This window comes from Heloderma suspectum, chromosome 1, assembly GCF_057233095.1.
Source record: "Heloderma suspectum isolate Gila_16-S chromosome 1, 16-S_ref, whole genome shotgun sequence".
NCBI lineage: Eukaryota > Metazoa > Chordata > Lepidosauria > Squamata > Helodermatidae > Heloderma > Heloderma suspectum.
The window spans coordinates 126,940,835-126,967,875 of NC_139458.1; the positions used below are offsets into that span (position 1 = coordinate 126,940,835).

Genomic DNA, 27,041 nt, shown 5'->3' on the forward strand with positions numbered 1-27,041 from the left:
TGATTTACCAACATCTATACATCCCTACTTTCTCCACAAATGTATTCCCTCATGGGGCTTCACATGGATACAAGACTGATTGTGTGAATCAGGCCTGGGGACAAATGCTCTCACATCACATGCATATTCATCATTCGGGACTTCAGCATCAAATGAGGACAGATCAGCAGAGAAAGGCTTCCATATCAGCTTGTATCAATTCTCATTACAATACTTCCAATGGCCACACTGACTAGGAATGATGGGAGCTGTAGTACAGTACATCTAGAAGGTGTTGGGGGAGGCCAGTTTGGGGAAGGCTGCTTTATAGCATCACTCATAGGTTTGCTCAATAAAGTCCATGAGCTTAGCTATGCCTGTGAAGCTGAAATTTCTTTGTTATCTTGTTTTGGTTCTTCTTGCCATTTTTTTGAAAACACCTTTTTATTACTGGTGAAGAGTTGGAGGGAAGCTGTCCGAGAACTCCATGCAAGTCAAACTTGAGGGAATTCATCAATATGGATTGTGATCAACTAACAGCACACAATGTTAGCCACTCTGCATGTGTCTGCCATTTGATTTCTTTTTAAAATCAGTCCAGACAGGACCATTATTTTAAGTGCATCTATTTTAAATGACAAAAATGTCTGTCCTTATGCAGGCATGTGCCTTTATGAGAAGAATGTCCTATACCTACCACAGATGCCGTTTCTCCATTCTTTCAGGTGTATTCCTCTTGCAGCACAATCTCTGGCATAGGCAGAGAATACATTACAGAGGGCCTCTTTACTCTTCTCGGCATTGCAAGTGTCATACACACAGTTCTAAATGATAGACACACAAGCAGCTACTATTACTAAGAGTGCTAAAGGAAAGAACACTGTTAGATGATACTACTACTGTTGCTACTACTAACAGTAACAATAACAGCTGGTTCTTTTGTTCAAAGCAGCAACAAAGGAGGAAACCTAGATGACTTGTGCTTCTCCCTTTACCACTTTTTATGTATGTAGGAACAAGTTCTCAGTCTGGAGAAAAGCCTCATGTAGAAGGATGACTATTTATGACACATACATGGCATTTACAAAGGGGAATGAATGCAACTTTACAACTGGAGCATGTTCTTTCTTTAAGCAAATAAAGATGTTTGATCCTACCAGTGCATACTCCAAAAGCAAGCTATGGATCTTATTTCTTTGGCTCAGGCCTACCTTCACCTCCAAGAAATTTGTATTGCATTCCTTGGGAGTGGTGGCTGGTGACTCCAGTTCTGGAGGGGCTGCTGCTTGGGGGCTGAAGCCATTCTGGGGGTGAGATTCAGCATTTAGAGCCTTGGCTCATGGTAACTAAAACCCAGAATGGAATCACTGCCCCTCCGGAACTGGAGTCACCAGCTGCAACTGTTCCTTGGGATAAAGGAAACGCTGCTCACTGATCAGAGATTCTCTTGCTCTGATTCATAGCCTTAACTGACCACCAGAGGGCAACTGGTCACTATGATCCAGCTATAGTCATGCTTTAAAAAGGCGCTCCTGCCCTGAACACAGTACATATATGCAGTTTACTGCCACAAGGTGTCGCGATGGCCGCTGGCGTAGTTGTCGTGATGCATTTGTTTATTTAGTACATTTGGTACATTTCTAATCCACCCAATAACTAATGAAGAGATGAGTTTTAAAAGACAACTAAATCCATATCTCACCTTGACATAAGGAGCAGGGTCGCTAACAGAGTGACACTTGGCAAATACCGCCTTTGTGTTCGAGAGAAGGGCACACCAATGCTGCCCAAATTTTCCTAACAGAAAAAAATGGAGAGGGCCAATATTATTCACAAGATCTTAGCTTTTTGCATATTTTGGTGCTTCTTACAAGGATTCAGAATTTGCTATACATTTTTTTTTTCTGCAGATGCAAGGACTATCTAAATGCCATACCAATGGCTGACAGTATCATCTGGATTGAACACTAAGGTGGTTATTTTGCTTAGCTTGTCATATACAGTATATGTTAAGAATACATTCTAGGAACATAGGAAGCTGCCTTATACCAGGTCGGGCCACTGGTCCATCTAGCTCAGCTCTCCTGGGTTCCAGGCAGGATCCTTCTTCCCCAGCCTTTCCTGGAGATGCCAGTGGGTGGAGCTGGAGATGCCAGGGATTGAACCTATGACCTCTTGTACACCATGAGCTAGGGCCCTTTCCCAGATTTTCATCAGCCTATTGTAATGATTTCCTTTCCACCCCAATAAGATGGCATATAATGGACAGAATCAAATGGTGACTGCCCATGAGTGGCCAGCCCCACCAACTCTGTTGCTCAAGTAGGGTTGGCGGAGAATTTCTCCCCGAAACTTCGGGGGGCTGAGCGCCAACGTGTTCGGCCCCCCAAACAAGTTTCGGGGAGAAATTCTCTGCACCCCCCCCACACACCCCGCACCCCCCCCCGGGACGGGATTTACCTTTCCCGAATGTCCCTCCCGGCGGCGGGTCCCGGTGGCAGTTCGTCGGGTCTTCGTCAGGGGCGGGGGCGGCAGCCGATCTTTCGACCGGCTGCCGCCGCCGCCATTCCAATAAAACTAAAAAAAAAAAAAAACGCCCCCGTGATAGGCTACGTGACGATTAACGTAGCCTATCATGGCTAGATTTGCAAAGTCAGCTGTGATAGGCTACGTAAATCGTCACGTAGCCTATCACGGGTGACTTTAAAAAAAAAAAAGCGCGTACAGATAATGGCAGCCCCCATAGGGAGCCGCCATTCCCGTTCCTTATTTGGTCTCTGTAGTCTACGTAAAGATTACGTAGACTACGGCGAAAATAAGGGCAACGCTATTTGCGTTGCCCTTATTTTCGCCGTAGTCTATGTAAAGATTTACATAGACTACAGGGACCAAATAAGGAACGCGAATGGCGGCTCCCTATGGGGGCCGCCATTTGCGTACGCGCTTTGTTTTGTTTTTTTTAAGTCACCCATGATAGGCTACGTGATGATTTACGTAGCCTATCACTGCTGACTTTGCAGATCTAGCCGTGATAGGCTACGTTAATCGTCACGTAGCCTATCACGGGGGCGTTGTTTTTTTTTAACTTTTAATTTCCCGGCCGGGCGAGGCGAGGCGCCTCCTCCCCGGCCTGAATTTCGGCCGGGCGAGGCGGGAAGCCTCCCCCCCGGCCTGAATTTCGGCTGGGCAAGACAGGAAGCCTCCCCCCCCCCGGCCTGAACTTCGGGGGGAGAGCAGCGAAGCGCCTCCCCCCCACTGCGAAAAGCTGCGAGACCAGGTAAGTGGGTTTCGTGCACCCCTATGCTCAAGTAGCACCCGCCATTTGCACAATGGAGATTTAGCACTTCTGGGGGCAACCTGAGAGGAGCGGAAGTGTTCATTTCTGGAACAGGGCAGGTTGGCAGATCTTGCATAAGGGAGCTCTGCTGACCTGCCCCATTCCAGAAAAGGGCATTTCCGCTCCTTTCAGGTTGCCCCCAGAAGCACTAAATCTCTGTTGTGCAAGCAATGAGTGTGGCTTGCATAACAGAATTGGCAGGGCTGGCTGCTCCCGGAACGGAAGCAGCTGTGGGCCCTGCTTATGGAGGGGCAGCACTGGATACTGCCCAAATCTAGCAAAATGAATTATGCTCTGAAGGAGTTACTTCATGTACTCAGGCTTCAATCCTATGTGCACCTATTTGCATAGAAGACACAATGAACTGACTATGCTGAGTTAATGTGCAGAGCACCAGGCTACACAATGACTCTATGTTAGGGTAGGGATGTCAGAGAATTCCACCACGGATCTCGGTGAGGCTGAATGCCAGTGCATTCGGCCCCCCGAACTCCGTGGCGGAACGGCCTGCCATCCTCCCACCCCCCGCAGATCCCCCCCGGGACGAGACTTACCTGGGGCGGATCTTCCGGGCGGCGGCGGCTCCAGCAGCGGCTTTGGCAGAGGCGGCGGCAGCAGTTGGTCTTCCGACCGGCTGCCACCACCACCATTTGCAGTCTTTTTTTTTCTTTCCCATTCGTTATAGGCTACGTAAAGACTTAAAGACCTATCACGTCTGGGTTTTTTTTAAAAAAAACACATACGCAAATGGCAGCAGCTACAGCCACCGCCATTTGCATTCCCTATTTTTGGTTGTCTCAGTCTTCATAAATATTTACGTAGACTAAGACGGCGAAACTAAGGGGGAACGCAACTAGTGTAGCGGACTATTTTAACCAAAAATCGGGAACGCAAATGGCGGCGGCTGTAGCCGCTGCCAGTTGCATAAGCGTTTTTTTTTTAACCCAGAAGTGATAGGCTACGTAAGTCTTTACGTAGCCTATCACGGCTGAGTACAGGGACGCAAACAGCAGCAGCTACAGCCGCCACCATTTGCATCCCTGCTAACCAGCGGCCGGATGTCCGGCTGCTGGCAGAGCCGGCCGGCAGCTCCGCGGAATCCCCGCGGAGTGGAGCCGGCTGGCCAGGATCCGGTGAGGATTCCGGGGGGAGGGACGGAGCGCCTCACCCCCCAGAGGAACCCGGCAGAACCAGGTAAGGGGGGGGTTGTACATCCCTATGTTAGGGGTGTACGAAACCCCACTTACCTGGCTCCGCTGGGTTCCGTGGGGGGGAGGCGATCTGGTCCTCCCCCCTGGAATCCTGCCCAGCCTGCTCCACTCCGCTGCCAGTCTGCAGAGCCGCTGGCCAGGCCATTCCGCAGCAGGGGCCCCATACGGGCTGCTGCGGATGAAGATGGCATCCTGCGTAGGGGACGCCATTTGCGTCCCTATGCTAGGCTGTGATAGGCTACATATATATTTACGTAGACTATCACAGCAAAAGCAGGGATGCAAATGATGTAGCGGCCGCCATTTGCATCTCCGCTTTAGCCCTGATAGCCTACGTAATTATATATGTAGCCTATCACGGCTACAGCAGGGATGCAAATGGCAGCCACAGCAGCCCAGAAGACGACCTGGTGCCGCCGCTGGAGCTGCCGCCAGAGCCGCTGCCGCCGCATCCCCTGCCAGGTAGATCCCTTCCGGGGGGGATGGCAGGGGGTGGCGAGGCCATTCTGCCACGGATTCCAGGGGGTGGATTCTTTAGAATCCAGCTTCACTGGAGTCCGTGGCGGAATTCTCCAACATCCCGACTCTATGTTTACGAAGCAGTGGGGGGCCAGTAAAAACAATGGTTGTAGAAATGGATTCTTATTATTAATTTCATTGTTAATTGTGTAGGGGTCATTTGTAAACCCTCCCAGAAACACTGGTAAAGGGCAGAATGGAGATCGACCAATGAAGAACCAAATAAAAACAGAGGACTGGATGTCCTTCCTTTTATGAGGAAAAATAGTACAGCATTTTAAGGAACATTATTGAGAGAGGGCAAGGTATAATATAACACCTTTATCTTCTCTTTTCTGACAGGGGTCCTCAAAGCTATCTTGAACATCAGCACAGCTGGCCATAGTTTTCCATGAGTTCCCAAATGCAGAAGCAGAATCTTCTACAATTCCGCTGATGGTTTGAAAATCATCTGTCTCCACATCGTTGAAATTTCCACAAAGGCCTAAGAAGAATGAGCAAGTCACATGACACAAAATATCCACAGAGCATTTGAAACAGCCTATTTATTCCATTAAATATATGACTCAGGGCTTGGTAGACATAGCTGGAAGACAGCCTTCTTTGTGGGTGACAATCTAATCAAGATGACAGCCGTACACAACTGGATGTTGAGGCCACTTCCACCATCACTAGATTCAGGAACAGGAAAACAAATAATACCTATTTCTGCCTGGGTTGTGGTTGTGGACCAAAATTAGCAATATGTAAAGGGCCTCCAACTATAGTAAGAATCAGACCTCAAACTGTGGGTGAACTGGAACTGATGCCAGTGGCATCATGAGTCAAACCTGGATTTTAGCAATCCTGAGAGACAGAGTGGATTAAATCACCAGGCTGAACTGAAGGGAGGAGCACATCTCTTTTCCCCAGCCCACACCACTTGGTTGGTCTATCACTTGGTTGGAGCAGGAACAGTGTTGCAGATGGCAATGACGTTCCCCTCCTCTAGGGACCCATCACTGACAATGCTGCCACTGTCATTGTAGGTAAGCAAAGGGAGCACTTTCCCCACCCTGCTTACTTCACTTCAGCAGTAGCACTACTGACAGTGCCGTTGGAAGTGATGTGTCTCTGGGTGCTCTATGCTCAGAGACACTTTGCCTCCCCAGTGCCCTGGTAATGCTAGGCTTTCCAGGGTGAAAACACTCTCTAGAGGACAGGAGAACGGAGCATGCTGCACAAAAGGGTGGCAACCAGGGACCATATGATTGGCAACACGTGGGTTTTTAATATCAATTAATCTAGTCAGTCAAATATGAGACATAAGATCAAGACAGAATCAGCTTCCTTTTCAGATAAATAAATAAATAAATAAATAAATAAAATTGTACCTTTATAGAGCCCTTCCCATCAGCAGCAAATAGCTCCTCCCCCCACCCCCAGACTGTTCTGACAACATTTTCCCTTTGAGGAATTAGAATGCTTGTGAAGATTCCATGAAAGCTCAGCCAATGACATGGGAAGGCTCATTGCAGTAAGAAAAATAAGAAAAATTATAGGAGTTAAGGGGCAGGGGAAGTGCCATACCAGAAATACGATTTTGGTAAGTTTGATCTACAGTTATGAAGATCTGCATAATGGGTTTCAGCTGCACTTGAATTTGTACCCGTGAAGAAGTCACAATGTTGACGTAGAATGTAGATGGTCTGAAGAGAGTGATGCCATCTAATTAAAAAAACAAAACAAAACACAAGAACATGCCTCCAGCTAGAAATTACATCCTAACAGGAATATCCACATTGCACATATATCATACAGCTTTTGTTGGGAATGTGGAGTGAAACTGAATACTGACCTTTAGTTACGGGCAACGCTGCAATGACATTATTGATATAGACGTCTCCACAGGAACAGACTCTTATATTCTGCAAAAAAAAAGAAGAAGAAGGAAAAAACATGGACGTTGACAGAAACACTTATTCTGGTGGGTGCTGGCAGCACTCGCCAGCATAACTCCAGCAACTTACAATGGCTCCTGAAGTGATTAAGGCATTCTTCAGGCAAGTCATAGTATCTGAAATGCCACATTGAACGATCTCTCCAATGACCACCCAGGAACCATCTGTGTCCTGAGAAGGAGGCAAAAACACTCCATTAATGTGGTGGCCATGTCTGGCAACCAGGGTGCATATGGGTCTCATACCATTACAATCACTTGTAAGGGAGAGGCAGAGTGAGGTTCAAATATGCCCCCCCATCCCTTTCCAACTGCTTAACAAGCAACCATCACTATTATCATAACATGGGAACTTTTATGTTTGTCTGCTTGCAAGACAGAGAGAATCGCCAGGAAAAAAAACTATTATTCCTCCTGCACATTTAATCAAAAGTAGACATGTGTATATTTACCCTTCCAGTGTTCTCATTTTAGACAATTTAGACATGGGTGTGACTTGTGGCACATGTCTGTGACATAATATTAAATCATAGGAAACAGTGCCCTTTATGGCAGGGGTGGGCCACATCTGGGGGCCAATCCCCCCCCTGGACCCACTGGGGGCTACACTTTGCTGCTGGCCATCAAATTGGCCATTGAAATGCAGCAGCAGCAGCAACCCCCCCATCAATTTTCCTAGATAACAATGCATACAGGAAAAAGGGAAATCTCCCTTTGTCGCTGCACCACCAAAATTCGGCAGCAAATTTGGCAGCATGGTTGCAGGGCAGTGGGGCCCACAAAATCAGGTGGGGGTGCCGCATGTCGCCCACATGTTGCCCACCTCTGCTTTATGGGCTACATACACCCAACATTACAGAAGTAGACTTCCACTTGTGCAGGGAGAATTTTCTCCCCTCTCCACCTAACCCGCAAATAGGTTCAGTACCTTGGATAGCTCCTTTAGAGTTCTGGGTGGTTCTAACTAAAACCCAGAATGGATTCACAGCCCCACAGCAATCAGAGCCACCAGCCTCCACTGAACCCAACCATGTATCCAAGTAACAGTTAAGGAATTGAAATCAGTGGGTCTTAAGCACTCAGTTAAGCACTTAGGAACCATTGATTTCACTGGCATAGTCAAGTCTATCCTTTTGTGGTTTGTGTTTAACAGTCGTATGACAAACATGTTTGCTGTGTATACACCAGTGTTACACTGGTGTTACCTTCAGCAAAAACATGCAGTTGGATGACATATGCATTGCATATAAATGCACCTTTAAAAATTGTGAGCACGTCAGGCAATCCTGTTTGTACCATGTTCTCCAGAACACATGTAAACACCTGTAAGTCATCTACACTTTATTGTTTTGCTGCAAGAAACAGCCATGTAACACCATTATACATGGAAAAACATGTTTTCCATGTAAAATGTAAAGCTGTTCTTAAGGCCTTTCCATTCCCCCTGCCCCAACACACAAATTTTGCAGTTGTTACTCTGGAGTTATGCAGGAACAATGTGTTTTTGTTGTTGTTTTAAGCTTGTGCTTCAGTTGCAGAGAAAGCAGATTTCCCCAAGCACTCAAATGGGGGAAAATGAGTCAGTTGTAACAGTGAGCAGAATATGGAACATGACTGCATAAATGTCACAGGTCCACAGGTCCTATTGGATAGTACCCATTCAGTATTACAATGGAGTGCATTTATACTACAGTCATAAGCCTCTTTTACAAAGCATTTAGCAAAATGCTTTTTGAGATCCCTCCCCCTTTTTTTAACGAAAAGTACAAGATACCTTAGCTAAGACATAGTGGCAGTTGCCATGGAAAATGAATTGTTTCTTATCAAATGTAGTTATGTGAAATCCTCCTTCTATTTTACAGTTTCCAGAGCAAGGTAGTGATAAGCAAGACCATTTTCCTCCAGTGCAGGTACTACAAAACCAAAAGAGTAGTTTAATAATACTATAAGGATACCTATAACAAATCACATGTGACCAGCTCTGGACATTTTCTAGAGTCATGCAACTGGAACAATTATGCAGGTGATAAATCAGTGCACACTCAAACACACAGCAGCTCTTTTCCCCTTTAATGCTGATGCAACAATAAACGTGAACCAGGGGTGGGAGGGGGGAATTACATGCTGGGTAGGATCCTTGGTCACCATGTAACTGTCTCCCTTCTCCAGAGCTGGCCCTCCTATGAGGCAGAGTGAGGCAGCCGTCTCAGGTGGCAGATGCTGGGAGGGAGCGGCAGGGAGATGTTGGAGAACACAGCTGTGTGTACCAATGTGGCCTGCCTTGCACCCCTTTATCAAGCCTGCTGCCCTTAGATGCAATGGAAAATGCTCACCAGAGTCACAGTTAGATTCAACTGACAGTCTGGTCAGCTTTTTATGTGGAATGGGATGGGGCACCATCTTGTTGACAATGGAGGTTTGTTTGTTTTTCTTAAGCTCCCACATGATGGGGGGGGTGAATCTAAAGAAAACAGTGATTGAGTGGGAAAGTTTAACACCCACACACACCCACATACAGTGGTTCCAAACTGGATTGGGGGTCTATAAGCTTACACGAAAGTAAACAAAAAAGCTATGATCACCTACATGCTCCGCATTTAATGTAGCATGTAGTTTAGTCCTAACACAAAATAAGTGCTGAGCAATAATGCAAGGCTGCAGGGTAGCGGAATCCACCCCCCATATTAATATGCTCAGCCTGAAAAGGGCCAAGTTAGCTGCTTTTTACTGAGTGGCTCATACAAGGGAGCCTTTTGAACCCAGATTCTATCCCTTGAAGCAAGAAGGGTTTGCGAGCTGAACTGTACAAAAGAGCAAAGAGTACACGTGGACCTGAATTAGGCATCTGTGATTTCCCTCTTCCTTTGCTGATCAGTTCAACCCTGCTGTGTTCCTGGGGACATATCTACAAGCATGGATATGTGGTTTCTGCACTGGAAATGGGAAGTTGCTGCGTACCTATGTAAAACCTATGTAAAACCTCAATGTTTTCCAGTCCCTGGCCCCAGTCTAAGGAAACCTGCTTGTGGTGGCATCTTGCCCGCCATAGGTCTCCTGACATCATTATATTTATCTCTTCTTTAACTCAATGTGAATGCTTTTAGATGATGATGATGATGATATCATCATCTCTGAGTCTGATGGAGAAAACAGGAATAATAATAACAATCATAACAACAACAACAACAACAATGGCACCCTTAAATAAGTATAACTACATGCAGGATTTAAGATGCAATGTCCCTGAGTTCATTGCATTGAGTGAGACATCAGTGGCGGTTGGTCGCTCCGATGTCAGTGGGGCAGTGAATGTGCTCCGGATTTCAGTCAGAGCCAGGCAGAAGTCTAAAGGAGCTGTCCAAAGTGCTGAACCCTAAAATGGGGTCAGCACTTTGGATAGCTCCTTTAGACTTCTGACTGAAATGCAGAGCAGATGCACTGCCCCACTGACATAGGAGCCACCAGCCTCCACTGGAGTGAGCTCATAGTTATCAAGAAATACATTTCAGATTGTTGGTCCAAACCTTTCAATGAAAACAAAAAAAAGCAGATTGGTGTTCAGATTTTGTGTTCGCTGCTCCACCAGCGAAAGATCTAGACATTTGCATGGATCACATATTTGCACTGATCACTCTCAATCTGATACATGGGTATTAGCAAGCTTGTAACAGTACCAGTTTTGGAAGGGGATGGAGTAGGTGTCTCCAGCTGTATAGACTTTGCCTTGAAAGGTGCATGGGCAGCTGCCAGTGGCAATGCATTTTTTGCCATTGATATCGTCGAGAATAGTCCCTGTTCAAAAATTACATTGCTTAGTGATGTTTAGAAGGGAAACAAGTTATATGAGAGAGAAATAAATTATATGCATTTTTAGTTCTCAGTAGGAGAGGTTTGCAACTTTGTGCACTACTTGGTAGACATCACTAAGAAATAACAATAACGATAACAATAAGACCTGTAATAATGTATATCTTTGTAGATGAGGATCAAAGCAGTCTTGTATGATCTCAGTAATCGTTACAATGACCCTGTAAGGTAGTTCAGTACTATTATCCCTGTAATGCAAATATGGTGTGAGGCAGGGGAGACTGAATCTGAAACATAGCGGCTCACCATAGGCTACCTAGCAAGTTCATTGGTGAGGTGATATTTGAACTAGATATTCCACAGTTCACACCCTTAGCCATAACACCAGGAAAGCAAGTGTGGTGTAGTAGTTAGAGTGTTGGATTGGGACTCAGGAGATCTAGGTTGTGTTCCCCACTCAGCCATGAAGCTCAGTGGGTAACTTTGGTCCAGTCACTGAATCTCAGCCTAACCTACCTCACAGCGTTGTTGTGAGGAGAGGAGAGGAGAGGACCATGTACGCTCCCTTGGGTTCCTTGCAAGAGGGGGAAAGGTGGGATATAAATGCAATAAGAAATGAATAAAGCATCATATCAGATATATTTTAACATTTTTTAAAAAAAAACTCAATATTTGTGTTTTATATTTGCACCTTCTTGTATATCTCTAGTCTTATTTAAGGAGATGGAAGTGCCTAATGTTTTTTCACAGTCTTTCTCCAAGGAAGTATTACTTGTCCTTCATGCTCCTCCCACTGATACCAGGTGTGTGAGAACTTGTGCTGGTTATTTGATTAAGGAGAGACTGGCACTCTGCACATGCTCAAAGGCACAAGTGCTTGGATGGCTGCTTGAGCAACAACAAAATGGAAGGCACTCCAAATGCAAGCCGTTTCTGTGGTGCACCTTCTCCTCAGGTTTGAACAAACTCTCCCCCCCACTCGCCCGAGGCAAATGGTGTTCTGTGTCAGAGCTGCTTTCACGCAATGGTGTGATTCAAGTGCCCATCCATGCAGCAAAGAGCTGGGCATTGGTTAGACTGAATTTGAGCTAGGGCGTATTGGGCGTCTGCCCTAAAATCTGTTTTCAGTGCTGGGGATCAGGGCTAGAAACTTTGAAACAATAACAGAAAACTGCTTTTGAGCATGTGCAGAGGGTCTGTCCTCTTACATTCAGGATCAGAAGGCTTCTAGGTCAGATGGCATAATTTTGGGGGCAGGCTTGAGCCTTTTTAGAAAGTAAGCCTTGCTTTCAGTCCCCACTCTGTAAAATGGGCATATTAATGAGCTGCTATGTAGGGTTGTTGACAAGATGCAAGAAGAAAGCTTGCAAAGTACTTTGCACAGGTAAGGTGTCATGCAAATGATTTAATAATAATAATAATAATAATAATAATAATAATATCATCATCTCAAGGAAGATTCTCACCCTCGGGACAAAAGCAGCCGTCAGTATGTGGGGCTTTACATATTTTGCTCCTTTCTGGGTTGAAGCAGGTGTCAGCACAGGGGTTTCCACATTCCATATATTCCAGATTGTTCGGACATTTTTGGACTGCAAACCCAAAGGAAGTAATGTTAGTGACAGTGGCCAACATTCCTCTTATGATTTTTTTTAAATAAAAATGTATACTTCTAGGTAGAGGCGGCCCAAATCTCTCTCTCTCACACACACACACACACACACACACACTTTTGACGGATCATTCAGATGATTCCCCCTCCCTGAAATTCTAAGGCCTCTTGCATACAGGGTGAGGAGGGTGGGGGGAAGATACCTTTAATACAAGAGGCCAAGATGGCTTTCCCCACTATTTTCTTCCTTTTCCTTTTGAAAAAAGCCTTTCCACCACTGCAAGTGGAAGATTGGTGGGCTCTCCCACACTGGAGGCATTCAAGATGAGGCTGGACAGCCATCTGTCAGGGATGCTCTGGCTTGGATTCCTGCAAGACTCGATGGCCTTGTAGGCCCCTTCCAACCCTACTATTCTATGATTCTATGATTCCTAAGGAGAATGCCCCATAGAAATGTTGGGGGTATTGTAGCTATCCCCATGAAGTATGCTGTTCAGAAACCTTGCTGGATTGCTGAGCAGTGAACAGATTTATTTTTGTTTATTTATTTATGAAATTTATTAAGTATCTCATAAAATAAATTTCTCTATGCGATTTACAATAATGATAGAAATACAAATAAAATCACAATAAAACCAACAATTTAAAACTAATAAATGTGCCAACACATCATAAAATACAATATCATGTTGCAGGGGTGAAGATAATAAAACACAAAAATACTAAAATATTTTAAAAGACTTGGCGGGAGCAATGCTATGGCCGCTAGTCAGTGGCTAGACAGCCAAAGGATATCAGATTTTCCAGGAACCAACCTCGGACCATACTCCGGTTCTTGGAGAACTGACCTTCCCACCCTCCTGCACTGCCTTGCAGGCAGCACAGAACAGCCCTGTGCTCCACACTCAGAAGAGGAGTGTGGATGGAGAGGCCAAAGCAGGGCATTCCAGTGGGTGTTCCGGGGCTGGGGGGACAGAAATGGTGGTATGACACATCCTATGTGTCATACAGCAGCCTCCTCCCCCGCTCTGCCCTCCCACAGCTAGACAGCCGGAATCGGCTGTATAGCCACAAATGCAGGGCAGGAGAAGCACGGAGGGAACGATCCCCTCCGTGCTTCTCCTGCCCTGCATTGGATAGGTGGCCGCCTCCGAGTTCGGAGGCAGCCGCCTATCTGCATAGGATTGCGCCCTGAAAGACTTAATTTAAAAAAAAATCTGCTGTTACAGCAGCAGCAGCAGGACTTTTTCTAAAGGAAAGGGGGCTATCCTCATCAGCTTGTATTACAAGCAACTCCCACCTTGTGGAAGAGATCTTAGAATTTTGATCCCACCGCCTGATGACTGAATCTATCTTCAGGAGGAGTTGTTGCCCCACCCTCAGATAGTCCTGGCTCCAGGTTTTGGAGGGCCCTTGGGCAAGACATCCTCAGTGGGCCCCCTCCCATAGTGAGTCTACCTTCTCACCACCATTGCCACCAGCTGGTATTGCTCCCTGTCCTCTTTCTCATCATTGCTACCACTTGCAGACTTGACAGGCAGAGAGCCAGTGAGCAATTAGGCAGTGGTATCTGCTCATCCTCCTCATCACCACCACCACCGTCTGGGCCAGAGCAAGAGGCAGCTGACCATGCAGGTTGGAAGGGTGGAAAGAGGAGCAACTCCAGGGGGCTCTTGTGAGTGGGCCCCTGTTGAGCTGTGGGCCCTCGGCTGGTGCCTAACCATGCCTACCCTTGACATCAGCCTTGCCTGCCCCCAAATGCCAGAAAACCAGAGTTGAATAGCTTGGCTCAGCTTTACCTCTATGTCCAAACGTTCTTTCTGATCTTATGATAATCTAAGGCTAGATGTCCTTTATTTTAAATGTCTTGGCCTCCTGCCATTATTCATGGAGGATAAGGCTACCAATGGGCATTAGTCATGATGGCTATATATCACCTTCAGTATCAGAGGCACTATGCTTCTCAATAGCAGTAGCTGGGGATCATGAGCAGGAGGGTGACTCATGTGCTGCTTGTGGGCCTCCTATGAGCATCTGTTTGGCCACTGTGCAAACAGAATGCTGGACTAGATAGGCCTTTGGTCTGATCCAAGAAGGCTCTTCTTACTCTTATATTGTAAGATGCATGCCAGAATCTCTCCTAGACCCATGACATAATGGGCACAATCCACTGTGGGTTGTTGGGGCTGTGCTGCCTCTCACCCTCTCATCACTTCCACTTTGCTTTTGGTTTCCAAAATAACCCAGGAACGTTCCTGGATTGTTCAGTGTGATGTGTGAACTCAAAACTCTAGTTTGTTGAGTGGGAAACAATCCAAGGTTTTAACCCAACAACAAACCATGGGTTAAAACTCTGGGTTTCCTCCTCAACAACCCAGAGTTCGCATGTCATGCCAAACAACCCAGGAAAGGGCATTCTTGGGTTATTTTGGAAACAATTCAAAGCAGAAGCAGCGAGAGGGCAAGAGGCAGCAGAACCCCAACAACCCATAAGTTACACAACCCCTGGGTTGTCATTACATGTGAACCGGATCAGTATCAGAAGTTTCAGTTAGCAATCTGTACTGAAATGAATGAGGCTTGCTCATCACAAGTTTGCAGTGGATTGTGTCCATTATGTCATGGATCTAGAAAAGATTTTTGCTCCTGTGTGGACATGACTAACTGTGGGTTGTTTAACCTAAACTTGGTTGTGACACCTGAACCAGGTCATTATGTTTAATGGAACAAAGTGTAGAAACCTGGATTCCAGGGAGAAAATGGTTAGGAAAACACCAGGGACTCTACAGCACAATGTCTCAGGGAGCTGCCATGCCCTTCCTCTACCTTGCTGAAGGCAGACATATAAGAGCACAGACAGAGAATGCAATGTTCCACAGATGAAAGTAGAAACACTCTTGTGCATGCATGAGACTAGGGATGGAGTCTGGCAGCACTATTAAGAAATTACTGGCAGAGCAGGCAGACATAGCACAGGGGGAAGCTGCCACTGGCAGCCAGGAGAAGTTAGTCATCCTGTTGAACTGCGCTGGAAGTTTCCTGAAACTGTAACTTTTCAAACTCCTCCTGAACTCTTGGAATATTGGGGTTCTCCTCTAAGGAATATTTGATGAAATTGCCTTCCCAGTTGCACAGCCCATGAATAGGGTGAATTTCAGGAGCAATCCTGGATCCAGTGTCAACATTGTTTAATATTATTGTTGTTGAAGAAGAAAGAAGCAACCATTTCAGCACCTGCTCCTTCTGGTCCTCCTCTCTTAGTCCATTCCTTCTAACATCCATCAATATGAATTAACAAGGTAGTTTCATTCAGCATTAACTGAGCTGAAATTTCTCAGAAGTTTCTAATAAATTTTCTGAGAATGTTTTTTTTTCTTCTCTCCCCTCAAACTGTTGGAGAATTCTGCCTTTCCACACCTCCCAGAGAATACTTGGCAAACTGCCGTCTCCAATTTCAGCAACTGGAAATAGAATGGAGAATTTGGGGAGCTATTTTCATTCATCCCCCAAAAAAGTATTGGTGGATAATGAGGCTTGATTACCTGCCTAGGGGGCAGTGCAACTGGTTTTTAAAAGATACAGAAGTATGAAGAAAAGTTAAGAAACCCCTCTCTGGTCCAGTATGCAAAGGGCACCTTTCTCTTGAAAGTGGTCAGAAATGTGTGGGCACACAGGCCAGTGTCTCTTTCTCTTTTAGGTGGGCACCATCATTCTTCTGGCAGGCAACATCAGCATGATTTCATAACGACCAGTCTCTCCTCTTCAGTCAGGATAGACCAGCATGAGCATGAGTGGCCAGGTTCTCTTCTTCAGGAAGACAGCATCAACATGAGGCTACAATGACCAGTCTCTTTCCTTCAAATAGGACACATCAGCAGGAGGTCACAATGGCCAGTCTGTCCAGCTGGGTAGCATCATCAGCATGAGGTCACAAATGCCATTCTCTCTCCTTTAGCCAGTCACCATCAATATCCAGGGGCATATTGGTTAGTCTCTCTAGCCCCATGCATTCAGTGAACGGGGAACATGATTGCACCCACTAGCCAGTCTCCACCACAGATGCATTCCCAGATGGCCATGCATTTGGCAGTAATATGAAGGTAATGGGAACCCTGATTCTTCTGAAACAGTGGGGGTGGCCATTTGGGGGATGGAGGGGCAAACAGGTTTGCTGGTTCAAGTGGGAGCAGGAGTGCTAGCTTATGACTCAGACACTACTGGATGCAATTAATATTCAATTAATATTGAATATCAAGACAGTACTTGATACAGTTCATATTAACAATTGATACAATTAACACTCAGGGCTAGAATAACCTTCTGCAACCTGGCACCCACCAGATGTGTTGGCCATTAGCCATGTTGACTGGAGATTATGGAAGTTCTGGTCCAACACATTTAGAAGGCATCAGGTTGGGCAAGATTGGCCTAGAACCTATTTGTTGTTAAGCCAACAGAGTGTGGCTGTCTTCATTTACTTACGGCAGAGTTCTTTGGATCTCCATTTTCCAGGATCTCCACCCTTGCGGACACAGTCTCGGGAGTACTGGCTGAGAGTGCTGCACACACAGCTTGCAACCAACTCAGAATGAGAAGATTTCTCAGAACAGCCACACATATCTTCAGTACAGGTGGCTAGGGAATTATCAATGGCAACCACCTTGGAACAGTTCCCAAAGCGGGACAGGACTCTTTTGCACTTAGATTTCTGAAAGAGAGACAGACATTTGAGTTCTTACACTGACAGTGTACTTCACCCAAATCAGTAGCATCACTTCATTGACTTTTGTGGGGCCACACTGATACTTAAGATGTGATGTTCTGGCTCCCTAGTCATGTTCTGTGCAGCTGCTACTGAGGAAAGAAGAGAAAGACACAGACCAAAGCAACTGTCATCTCCATTCTTTTCAATGGAGAGGAAGGCTCCATGTATGCAGCCTTTTGCATGTGTTCAGCAATTGCCTCCGCTAAAGTGAATAGGGAAAATTTTGCATTGCGGAGTTTCTGCACCTAGATTGACCAAGGAGGTTTCATGTGGCTTTAACAGTTGTGCAGAAGAGGGCAATTGTAAGATGATGGTGATGATGATGGGTGCAGTTCACTATACAAGGATGAGAAAAAAACCCAACTCTTGATATTTTTCTAGACAACACTCTATAATGTTTACAACTGCATTCCACCTCTTTTTTTCAGTTCTAGCATATTAGCATCTGGATTGGAGCAATCCTAGCCAAAGTTTTACTTAGGACTAAATCTCTCTCTCTCTCTCTCCCCCCCACACACACACACCCCTCTCCAGGAGCTAGACCAGGTCAGGCAGTCATGAAAGATTTTGGTAGGCCTTGCTCTAAGTATCTGCTGATCCAAAGTTCTTTTAAGGAAATGATGCCTTTCTGAAATCTATTCTCTGCATTTTCCTGAGCCACTAAGCATTCTGGTAGGACTCACTCTGAGTATTTGTTGGTACTAAAGTTGTTTGCTTCATATATTTATTTCAGAAAACATTCATACTATTTTTCTTTTTTCTTTAAAAGAAATGATAATCTCCAAACAGTACTCTGCTTAGACCATGTCTCTGTATTTTCTTGGGGCCCTGAATAATCTTACACACCTCCAACCCAAGTTAAAGAAATATTCTATTTTTGCCCACCGACCCTCCCTCAGTGGACATAATCTCAAGATAGAATGTTTGTATCATTGGTATGCACACTCAAGGGCAAGCTCAAATCATACGCAAGACATTCCGTACAACACAAGCATCTCCTAAACCCCCGGAGCCACTCAGATCTCATCACCAGATAAGCAGATACAGCAGATACAACTGTGGTTGTGCCCAACAAGGCTGATTACATTAAGGAAGCAAAAGACAAATCACTGAAATGAGGCAGCGCCTACCTAATAAAATCTCACAGAATTGGGCTATGTTTAAGGAAAAGAGCATACATCTGACATAAAGAATGCAGTTAAAAAGCAAACTAATTGCAGACACCTCAAAGACTCGAGTGGCCTTGACTAAGTCAGTCCTGGTGGACATTACCTCTCCTTCCCCTGCTTGCAAAGGATGCTGGTGTGTGTGTATTGCACCTGGCTCCAGCTGAGGGGTGTGGCACATAAGTGTCAGTGTCGGCATGCATCTGCACACTGCACCTCCATGTTGGCCAATCTGGGGATGGTGCATGTAAGCCCAGTGTGTGCTCTTATTGAGCCATTTTGTGGCTTGTCTCGTTGCTCACCCATCTTCCCTGGGTCATAGTGTAGGAGTAGCTGGTTGTTGTGAAAAGGCTAAGGCTGAATCTACACATACCACTTATATCATTATCATACCATTATCATAACTGTTGGTGCCCATTGGTGGTGCCCACCATTGCTGGATGGTGGGCTAATTTGGTGCACGAGCCAGAGATTCCCCTTCCATGCTATAACCAAAGACTAACATGGCTACTCTCATGTATTCTTCCTCATATTTTTCAACTTCAAGGATTGAACTTCAGCATTAAAACAGGTTGCAGGGTGGAGTTTTGGCTCAGAATCAGGATCTGCTGCAAGCTTGAATCATAGGGAAAGAGAACATGAGAACATAAGAAAGGCCATGCTAGATCAGACCAAGGGTCCATCTAGTCCAGCATTCTGTTCACACAGTGCCAACCAGCTGCCCATGGGAAACCCACAAGCAGGACATGAGTGCAACAGCACCCTCCCGCCCATGTTCCCTGGTCCTGGAGTACGTGGATATACTGCCTCTGAAAGTGGAGGTAGCATATAGCCATGAGGACTAGTAGCCATTGATAGCCTTCTCCTCCAGGTATTTATCTAACTCCCTTTTAAAGCCATCCAAAATGGTGTCCATCTCTACATCTTGAAGTAGCTATGCCCTGTGAGAAGAAGTGCTTCCTTTTATCTGTCCTGAATCTCCCACCAATCAGCTTCACAGGATGACCCCGGGTTCTACTATTTTGAGAGAGGAAGAAAATGTCTCCCACATTCTCCACACCATGCATAATTTTGTACACCTCTATCATGTCTCCCCTTACTCTCCTTTAGCTGTCCTACCCAACAGCTAAACAAGCCCAGCTGTTGTAACCTTCTCTCATAGGGGAGTTGCTCCAGCCCCTTGATAATTTTCATTACCCTTTCTTGCACTTTTTCCAACTCTACAATATCATTTTTAGGTGTGGAAAGAGGTTTAGGAGGCTTAATGAAATCCCTAAGCCCTTGCAACTCCCACACACACACATTTTAGCAAAATCACGTCCCCCATTGCCTTCTAAAACAGTAGCTAAGTGAGCAACATGAAAAGTAAGAAAGCTGCCCAGGATGTTCTGTGCTGCTTTGCACTAGTCTAACTTCAGCTGAAGTCTTGGTCCATTCCCCCCTAAGAGAATACTAACGCTGGCATTGTGTAATAAGAAGATGAGCTCTTAGTTGCACAGACAACCAAGCTAAACCAGTCCAACTTACATATCTGTTTTTGCATTGACTTTGCTGGTGAGAGTGATCTTGGTGCTTTCTGCTGTCTCCAAGTACATCAGGGCACTTCTCTGTTGAATCTTCTACTTTGTGCAGGTTTCCAAACTGCCACGGGAAGAGTGGATAGCCTGTAAAAGCCCATCACCATCAGGACATTACTACGCAGGGCCAGCACTGAATGCCATCCTCACGCTGGCTGAGTTGCTCAGCTGGAAATGCACTTTACTCGGAATGGCAGGTTGTTTCTAATTCCTTAAAATGTCAAGGCCTAACATGGCTAATTGAAAACAAAATAGGGCTCCTAATATGGAGGCCTTAGAGTGGTAGTGCCTGACATCTGTTCAGCAGCACTAAGGTGAACTAAGGGCCACATCAGAGTGAGTTGCAGGATATTTGCTAATTCGCATATTGCACTTGATTGGGATTAGCCGAATTGTCTTATCGTATTCCTCTACAAAAAAATGGATGCCACAGTGCTTTTGGCAGGCACTGTGCACTTGTACTACATGAGTAGTTTTCTTTGGACATTTTTCTCTTCAAGTTTGAAAAGCTTGAGTGAATCCTTGAGTGCTTTCAACGACGCTACCTGATAAGAAGGATGCTGTCTTTGCTCTCGGATTCAGAGCTTGCACTCATCATCTTTTCCTCCATAATTCCAAGAGTACCCTACTGTAATTTGCTCAATGTGAGGCTGTCCTTAATCATGATAACTTATAAACTTTGATTGCTGCACCGCAAGCCATGTTCTGGGAGTGTGGGTTTTTAAGAGCATGTGACACCAATGCCCCTGCATCCGTTCCTGCATGGCTCTTCTGTTACGAAGTACCCCCAAATTCTGCTAATCTGGGAAGATGTGGCCTGTATCTGGATGGGGACTAGGGTTTTTTAGTCTTGGAGAAGGGCAGAAAAGCAGGTCCCATAGGATATTGATGCCTTGCACAACCTAAGAGGAGCTGCAGACTTCTTGCGTAAACTTTCTGGCCAGCCACTGTGCTCTGATTGCCTTAATTCCTCTATGGTAACACTTGGCAAATTTCAGACCTTGCCTCTGGACAACAACCACAGAAGCCCCCACCATGAAAATATTTAATGCTGATTTCTAACCTTCTTGTTTAAGCTAAATAGAAGGAAAAATAAAGAATCCAATGTCTTTTAAAGCTGTAAGACCCTGAAAACCCAATATTGTGTAAGCAAGCATGCCTACATGACTCTTTTGTCACCTTTGTTTAAGACCATCGCCAAAATCCCCCTGGCTATCTTGCTCACCTGGACCAGTGAAAGCCAGAAATATGCACCCATCAACTCCCATATTTTCCTCACATCAGGAAAGAAAGAGAATCCCATTTTCTTCTTTCTTCCCTTAATGTCTGACACCTAAAAACCCATTTTCCAACATCCATGAGCAATCTTAGAAGAAAGACTTGTTTTGTTTTGTTTTATTGTGATTACTAAATCCTTGGAGAAGAAGGATAATAACAGTAACCCACATTCATAAAACATGCAGAGAGGGAGAGAAGGAAAGAGGACCCCTTCCATCCTTTCTGCTCAGAAGAGCAATCCTCCCCTTTCCTCCCTTCTTTCTCCCCTTCTTTCCCAGAGAAGGAACTCAACAGACCTTCCCATCACTTCACAAGTCAGCAGCTAAGGAGAGGTAAATCTTTGTATCATCTATTCTCCTTCTCTTTTTTCCCCCCTTTACCTAATATTCCACCAATGCCAAACTCCCAAACTCCTAGGCTTTAGTTCTTTCTCCATCCACTTTCTCCCCAAACCCTGCATTTGCTCTAAAACTCTCACAATCCCCCAAAACAGTCTGTTACTCCCCCATTCAAAAATATCAAGCTGAAAGTTCCTTCCCCCGCCTTTCTATCCCTTCCTCCATGATCAGCTAATAGGGATGTGTGAATCCACCCCCATCTGGGTTCTCTGGGCTCCTACCCAACCCCTGCTCCCGCTTGCCAGTCCCTGGACCATGCTTGAGCCCCTGCCAAGCTTCGTGAGCAGCCTGCATTCACCGTGGCAGCCCCGTCAAGCTCCACGGTTTCCCAGAGTTCAGTGCTAAAAGATCCCTCAGGTTTGTGTTTGGTTTACATGTATGTGATAGGCACATCCATGTAAATTAAAGCATACTTCATAACACTTCTTATGTTCTTTCTAGGTACACCAGAAAACAAGTCGGAGGATCTTCTTTTCAGCTTTCACTGGACTTTGGTGGCCAAGGACAGGATGTCATGAGAATTCTTATTAATGGTGTGTGCATGTCTGTAAGCTGTGGTACACCTGTTCTTCAGTGCTATTATATGGAAACTCTTACCTTAATGTGTGAAAAACTTCAATGAATCCTTGGGTTCTCTATCAATTCCATCTAGTAAGAAAGCAGAGGTCCTCACATAGCAATCCCATGTATGTTTACTGAGAAGTCCCACTGTGTTCAATAGGGCTTACTTCCTAGTAAGTGTGTTTAGGATTACAGCCTCGCTCTCAGTTTTGCATATGGCACTCATCTCCCATACCTTCATAATGTCAAGGGTAGACTAGTATAGTTGGTGTAATTTCTGTGTTACTATCATTTGTATGATTTATTATACAAATAAATAAACACACATATATTTGCATTGAATTTACAATATGTATGTAAAGAAAAGGAGAAGGAAGGACACATTTTGTCCAATAAGCATATTCTTAGGAACAATTGTTTCAAATCCCCCCAGTACCAAGAGGAGAACCTTATTACATGTGAAATAAGAATGCTGAGTGACAGAGGCTAGATCCACTCTAGTGCTTTTTATTGGTACTGAAGTGCACTGATAACTGTTGGGTCACATTACGCATTCTGTATACTACTTTTCTAGTGTTATTTCCTGCTTTTTACTCCATATTATCCAAAGTATAAATGCGCAAGAGGGATAAAGCATTGCCATGATGGGATCACATTCTTACGACATGAGATGTAGCTCTGGCCAGATTCACATCCTGTTTTATAAATATTTGCAAATCATATCAGCTGACATTTCTTCAAACTTTCCCCCTAGGTGCACTTAACAAATGTGTGAAATACATACACCCACAAAATGGAATAAATATGATTTCAGATTTTTCCATAATGCATGTGCGGGAGACTCTGGTGAATGTAGTGGATAGAGTGCTGGACTGGAACGGATGGGACTTGGGTTCAAATCTCCACTCAGCTATAAAACTCACTGCTTGAGCCAGACACTATCTCTGTTGTCAAGATAAAATGGGATTAGGGTGGCCACGTAAGCATTGCCAAAAAAGAAGAAAGATTTGCATAAGAAATTCATGTGTTAATTTATATGTACAGATGTACATTTAGAAATAATTATTATAAGTTCAACACAGAAATACAAGACATCTCACCACAGTGGAGAAGGCGACCAGGTGGCCTGTGTGCCTGCTCGGTCTGCTGTCCTGGTGCAGATGGTTGATGCGCAACTTCAAGGCCCCTGATCTGCTCTCCCTCCTTATGGTTCTTTGACTTTAAACCAGACTTGGACTGGACAGCACATCAAATAGAGGACACCTTCAAATAGAGGAAGCCCTCAAATAGAGGACGCCTTCAAATAGAGGACGCCCTCAAATAGAGGATGCCTTCAAATAGAGGATGCCCTCAAATAGAGGGCTGTCCTCTGTAAAGTAGGATTTATGGCCACTCTAAATGGGACTTCACACATACAGACACACACACACACACACACACACACTATGTCTGTTGACCTGCCTTTTTTGTTTAGTTTTTTTAAGATGGTTGGAATACACATGTGACAGTTATTACTGATAATAATGATACAGTCAATTATATAGAAAATCAACATCTTACTATTTAGGAGCAAATCATTTTTTCCATTGCCATCATTGTTCCCACACAAACCACATGTTTTTCCCTTGTATGTATCTTCTAAATCCAACTAAGGAAAAATGGAGAAAAAAAGAAACAGTTTAAGTTCTTTTCTTTTAACTAGGCACAATCAGATCTATAATACATAATACTGCCATGGAGTCTTAGCTTGGACTGATACCGTAGTGCATGGAAATGGATCACAATTGATTACAATTGTATCATCAAACAGAAGTGATTTTCTCTCTTCAATTCACTTTCTGAGGATTGGAATAATACATACCTCATTTATCATTGAAGCAATGGGATATTTCTAAGACAGGACATGTTTGTACCAGACTTAAGCCATAAATCCAATGGTTTTAAGCCCACAAGTTGCTGTTGGACTAGTGTTAACCTCCTATTCCAGTTATAAAGTGATAAATGCTGAGTAGTTATTTAAAGTAAAACTCTGTCATGTTTCTGACAGTCTCAACAACAAGGCCAGAGAGGAGTTGTGTGATTATTTCCCTCCAAAAATAATTCCAGGGATCATGAAAGGAATTAATATAGAGAAGTTCGTATTGTTACTGTATATCCCATATTTGTTCAAAATATAGCTAGAAAACAGCAGTGTGTGAAGACTGGCAATGCAACACATTTTGCCCATACTAAAATTCACTAAAACAAATCCAACTAACTGAAGCTTCATACTAGGAGAGTGTCACCCCAATTCCACTTGAGAGTCAGGCCTAGTTTGGAGGTAACTCGGAAGTAAGGATAAATGTCTTCTATTAGAACACTCTTCAAGCTGAAGGGTAGAGGAGTTCTAAAAGAAAGAAACAAAAAGGGGAAAAAAATTAAAAAACAGTCCATTTGTCTCAAGTTTAAAAGATATGCCCAAAGTGACCAACTAATTAAGCTGAATGCCCATTTATGGGCTATGATCTATCCCCTCTGGGCACAGAGGCCAGAAAACCTCCAGAGTTAGGGCAAGTGGCAATCAAGAGGGAGAGAAGGGGAGGAAGGAGATTGGCAGGCCTGGCTTATTGACCCTCCTCCCCTCACCCCTCTTGCTCTCATCTATCGCTTTGTTGAGGCACCCAACAGACACAGATCCTTCTCCAAGTGCATCTGGGTTCTGTGCATACAGGGTATATGCACATCCAGAGCAGGTATTGTTTTGTGAGCAGGTTTGGGTTGCTAGCTGTGGCCAGGAAGGGAGTGCTGTAACTGAGCAAGAAGAAAAGCAGGAGGAGGGGGAGAAGCCAGGCTGGCCAACGCCAGCAACTTGCTCTTATTTTTTTATTTGATGCTGGAGATGGATCTGAGTAAATTCTAGATTTTATGTTTTCAGAATAATTGGGGAACGGCCATTGTTATTTCTTTGTCCCAGCTAGGAATGTATGAGGATTTCATTTTTGCTTGTAAAACATGGTCGTGTGTCCTGTTGGAAGCCCTGAACGCAAGCATGAGCACGAGCATGTGTCCATCAAAAGTGTTCGCAAATTGCCGGACATGTGCTCATGTTCAATTTGCGCATCTTCCCAGTTAAATTTTGCACACATTTTCTATTTGTGCGAATTTGCCCTGCAGACTGAATCAGCCCCTCTTTAGTCTATGGAGGAAAGTTGTGCAAATTAGGAAATTTGCTCACATTTGGGGAAATTTGCATAGATTTCACATTCAATCACTGTTCAATTTGCGCAGTTCTCCCATTCCTGCTGAGCAATTGCAATTGTAAGAGGAATTGGGCATAAGACAAGTGGCGAGACAATGTTTAGAGAATCTTGAACATTGCTTGTTCACCCATCCCTAGTCCTAGCAGCTTCTGCATCCTGAAATCGTTTTGCATCTAGCCGAGACTAGTCCAATTAATTCTGCCTAATGTTCCTGAATTCCATCTCAAGATTCTGATAATATGCAGACTTCAGACTCCAACACCATGCCCAGATTTCTTTCCCTGCCACCCACTGCTGCCCCAAAAGAAGAGTTCTGCTGAACACAGAAAGTTTTTCATTATTTAGTGACATTTTAGTTGGTCCCAATAGAGCTATTATTTTATTGTGATACATACTGTAAAAGAGAACATTCTCCGACCAGTCCTTTCATTATTTGGTCCCTTTAGTGGTTACTTACTGGTGAAACAGAATGCAAACCTTCTACCACCACAGAACCCTTACCTAAAAAAGAACTCAATTAAGATCACAAGCCAGTGAAAGCCATTCATCACCCCAAACAACTTCAAGCTATTAGATAGGGTTATGCATATTTATTTGTTTGTTTGTTTGTTTATTTATTTGTAAAGACCTTTCTAAACTGCCTTTGAGCCCTAACAAGAACCCCCAGGACAGTTTATAAGAACAACACAGAAAAACCAAGCAAAACAAAATTAAAACAGAATAATTCATTTTTGTTAATTCAATAAATGCCCTAAATTAGTTGATTTCATTTCTTCTTATGGCCTTAACCAAAACTAAATAGAAAAGAAGCAAAATCAAATTTTAGTACTGCTTCACCTCTGCCTGCCATGAGGCTGGACTGCAAAACTATGTAGCAATTTAGAGAAGAGGGAGAAGGAAGGGATGCAGAGTGCAAGAATTATGATAATTAGTATCCATGCTGGCCATCTGGCATTGCAAACACATCTGCTGGTGTTCCCAAATGTTAATCTTCCATTGTTGGGGTTCACCCAAGCTGCCCTGTGACTTGGGGTGAGTAGCACACTGCCGAGTCCAGGGTGAGCACTGCCAGTGTTCTGTCTGTCTGGAAGATACCTTGCCTACCACACATACCTTTTCTCTCTGCTCCCAGCTCCTCCTGCCCAAATGCTGGCTGCCCCTTGCCCTTGTCCATCTCTCCCTCTCTTCTTCCTCCTCTTCTCTCATGTTTTACTGCTCCTGTGCCCACCATGTGCCACCAGGTCTCTGCTATTTTTCTGCCCACCTGCAGACTGCCACTTTTTATCCCAAACTGCACCCAACTCTGGCAGATTGCAAGTTTTCACCCTGTTGTGTCTAGGGCACCACCAACATTCCTGTTACCTTTACCCCTGTTTTGGTGTCAGGCTGCCCTGAGGTCTTTGCTGTCGATATAATCCCTGTAATAGTTAGGGCGCCTACCTACCAGAAAGAGAGAGAGAGAGAGAGACTGCAACACTATGAAATGCTGCTGTTGCTGCCTGCTTCAAGCGGGGAGAGACTGGTCAGTGAGCCCCCCTATTGACACTAGGGATTTTAAAATGGAAGAAAGGTCAAAAGTCAAACTAAACTAAATCTATGTTGCCTTTCACTTTTGTGTTACTGATTCTCTCAGACAGTGACCTCCAGTAACTT

At 44.7% G+C, this 27,041-nt stretch overlaps 1 protein-coding gene across 1 annotated transcript in view; it reads right to left on the bottom strand.

The window, feature by feature from the left end:
* Nucleotides 1-27,041, bottom strand: part of LOC146357828 (mucin-5B-like) — a 128,541-nt gene that overhangs the window by 92,247 nt on the left and 9,253 nt on the right. Inside the window, exons 3-15 of the mRNA XM_084851447.1 lie at nt 24,421-24,535; nt 23,710-23,797; nt 19,863-19,999; nt 16,887-17,112; nt 12,259-12,384; nt 10,660-10,777; nt 8,760-8,898; nt 7,056-7,157; nt 6,884-6,953; nt 6,616-6,753; nt 5,366-5,530; nt 1,682-1,776; nt 677-803 (exon numbers count right to left, since the gene is read on the bottom strand). Coding sequence (XP_084707573.1) covers nt 677-803; nt 1,682-1,776; nt 5,366-5,530; nt 6,616-6,753; nt 6,884-6,953; nt 7,056-7,157; nt 8,760-8,898; nt 10,660-10,777; nt 12,259-12,384; nt 16,887-17,112; nt 19,863-19,999; nt 23,710-23,797; nt 24,421-24,535 — 1,646 coding nt within the window. The remainder of the gene's footprint in view (nt 1-676; nt 804-1,681; nt 1,777-5,365; nt 5,531-6,615; nt 6,754-6,883; nt 6,954-7,055; nt 7,158-8,759; nt 8,899-10,659; nt 10,778-12,258; nt 12,385-16,886; nt 17,113-19,862; nt 20,000-23,709; nt 23,798-24,420; nt 24,536-27,041) is intronic.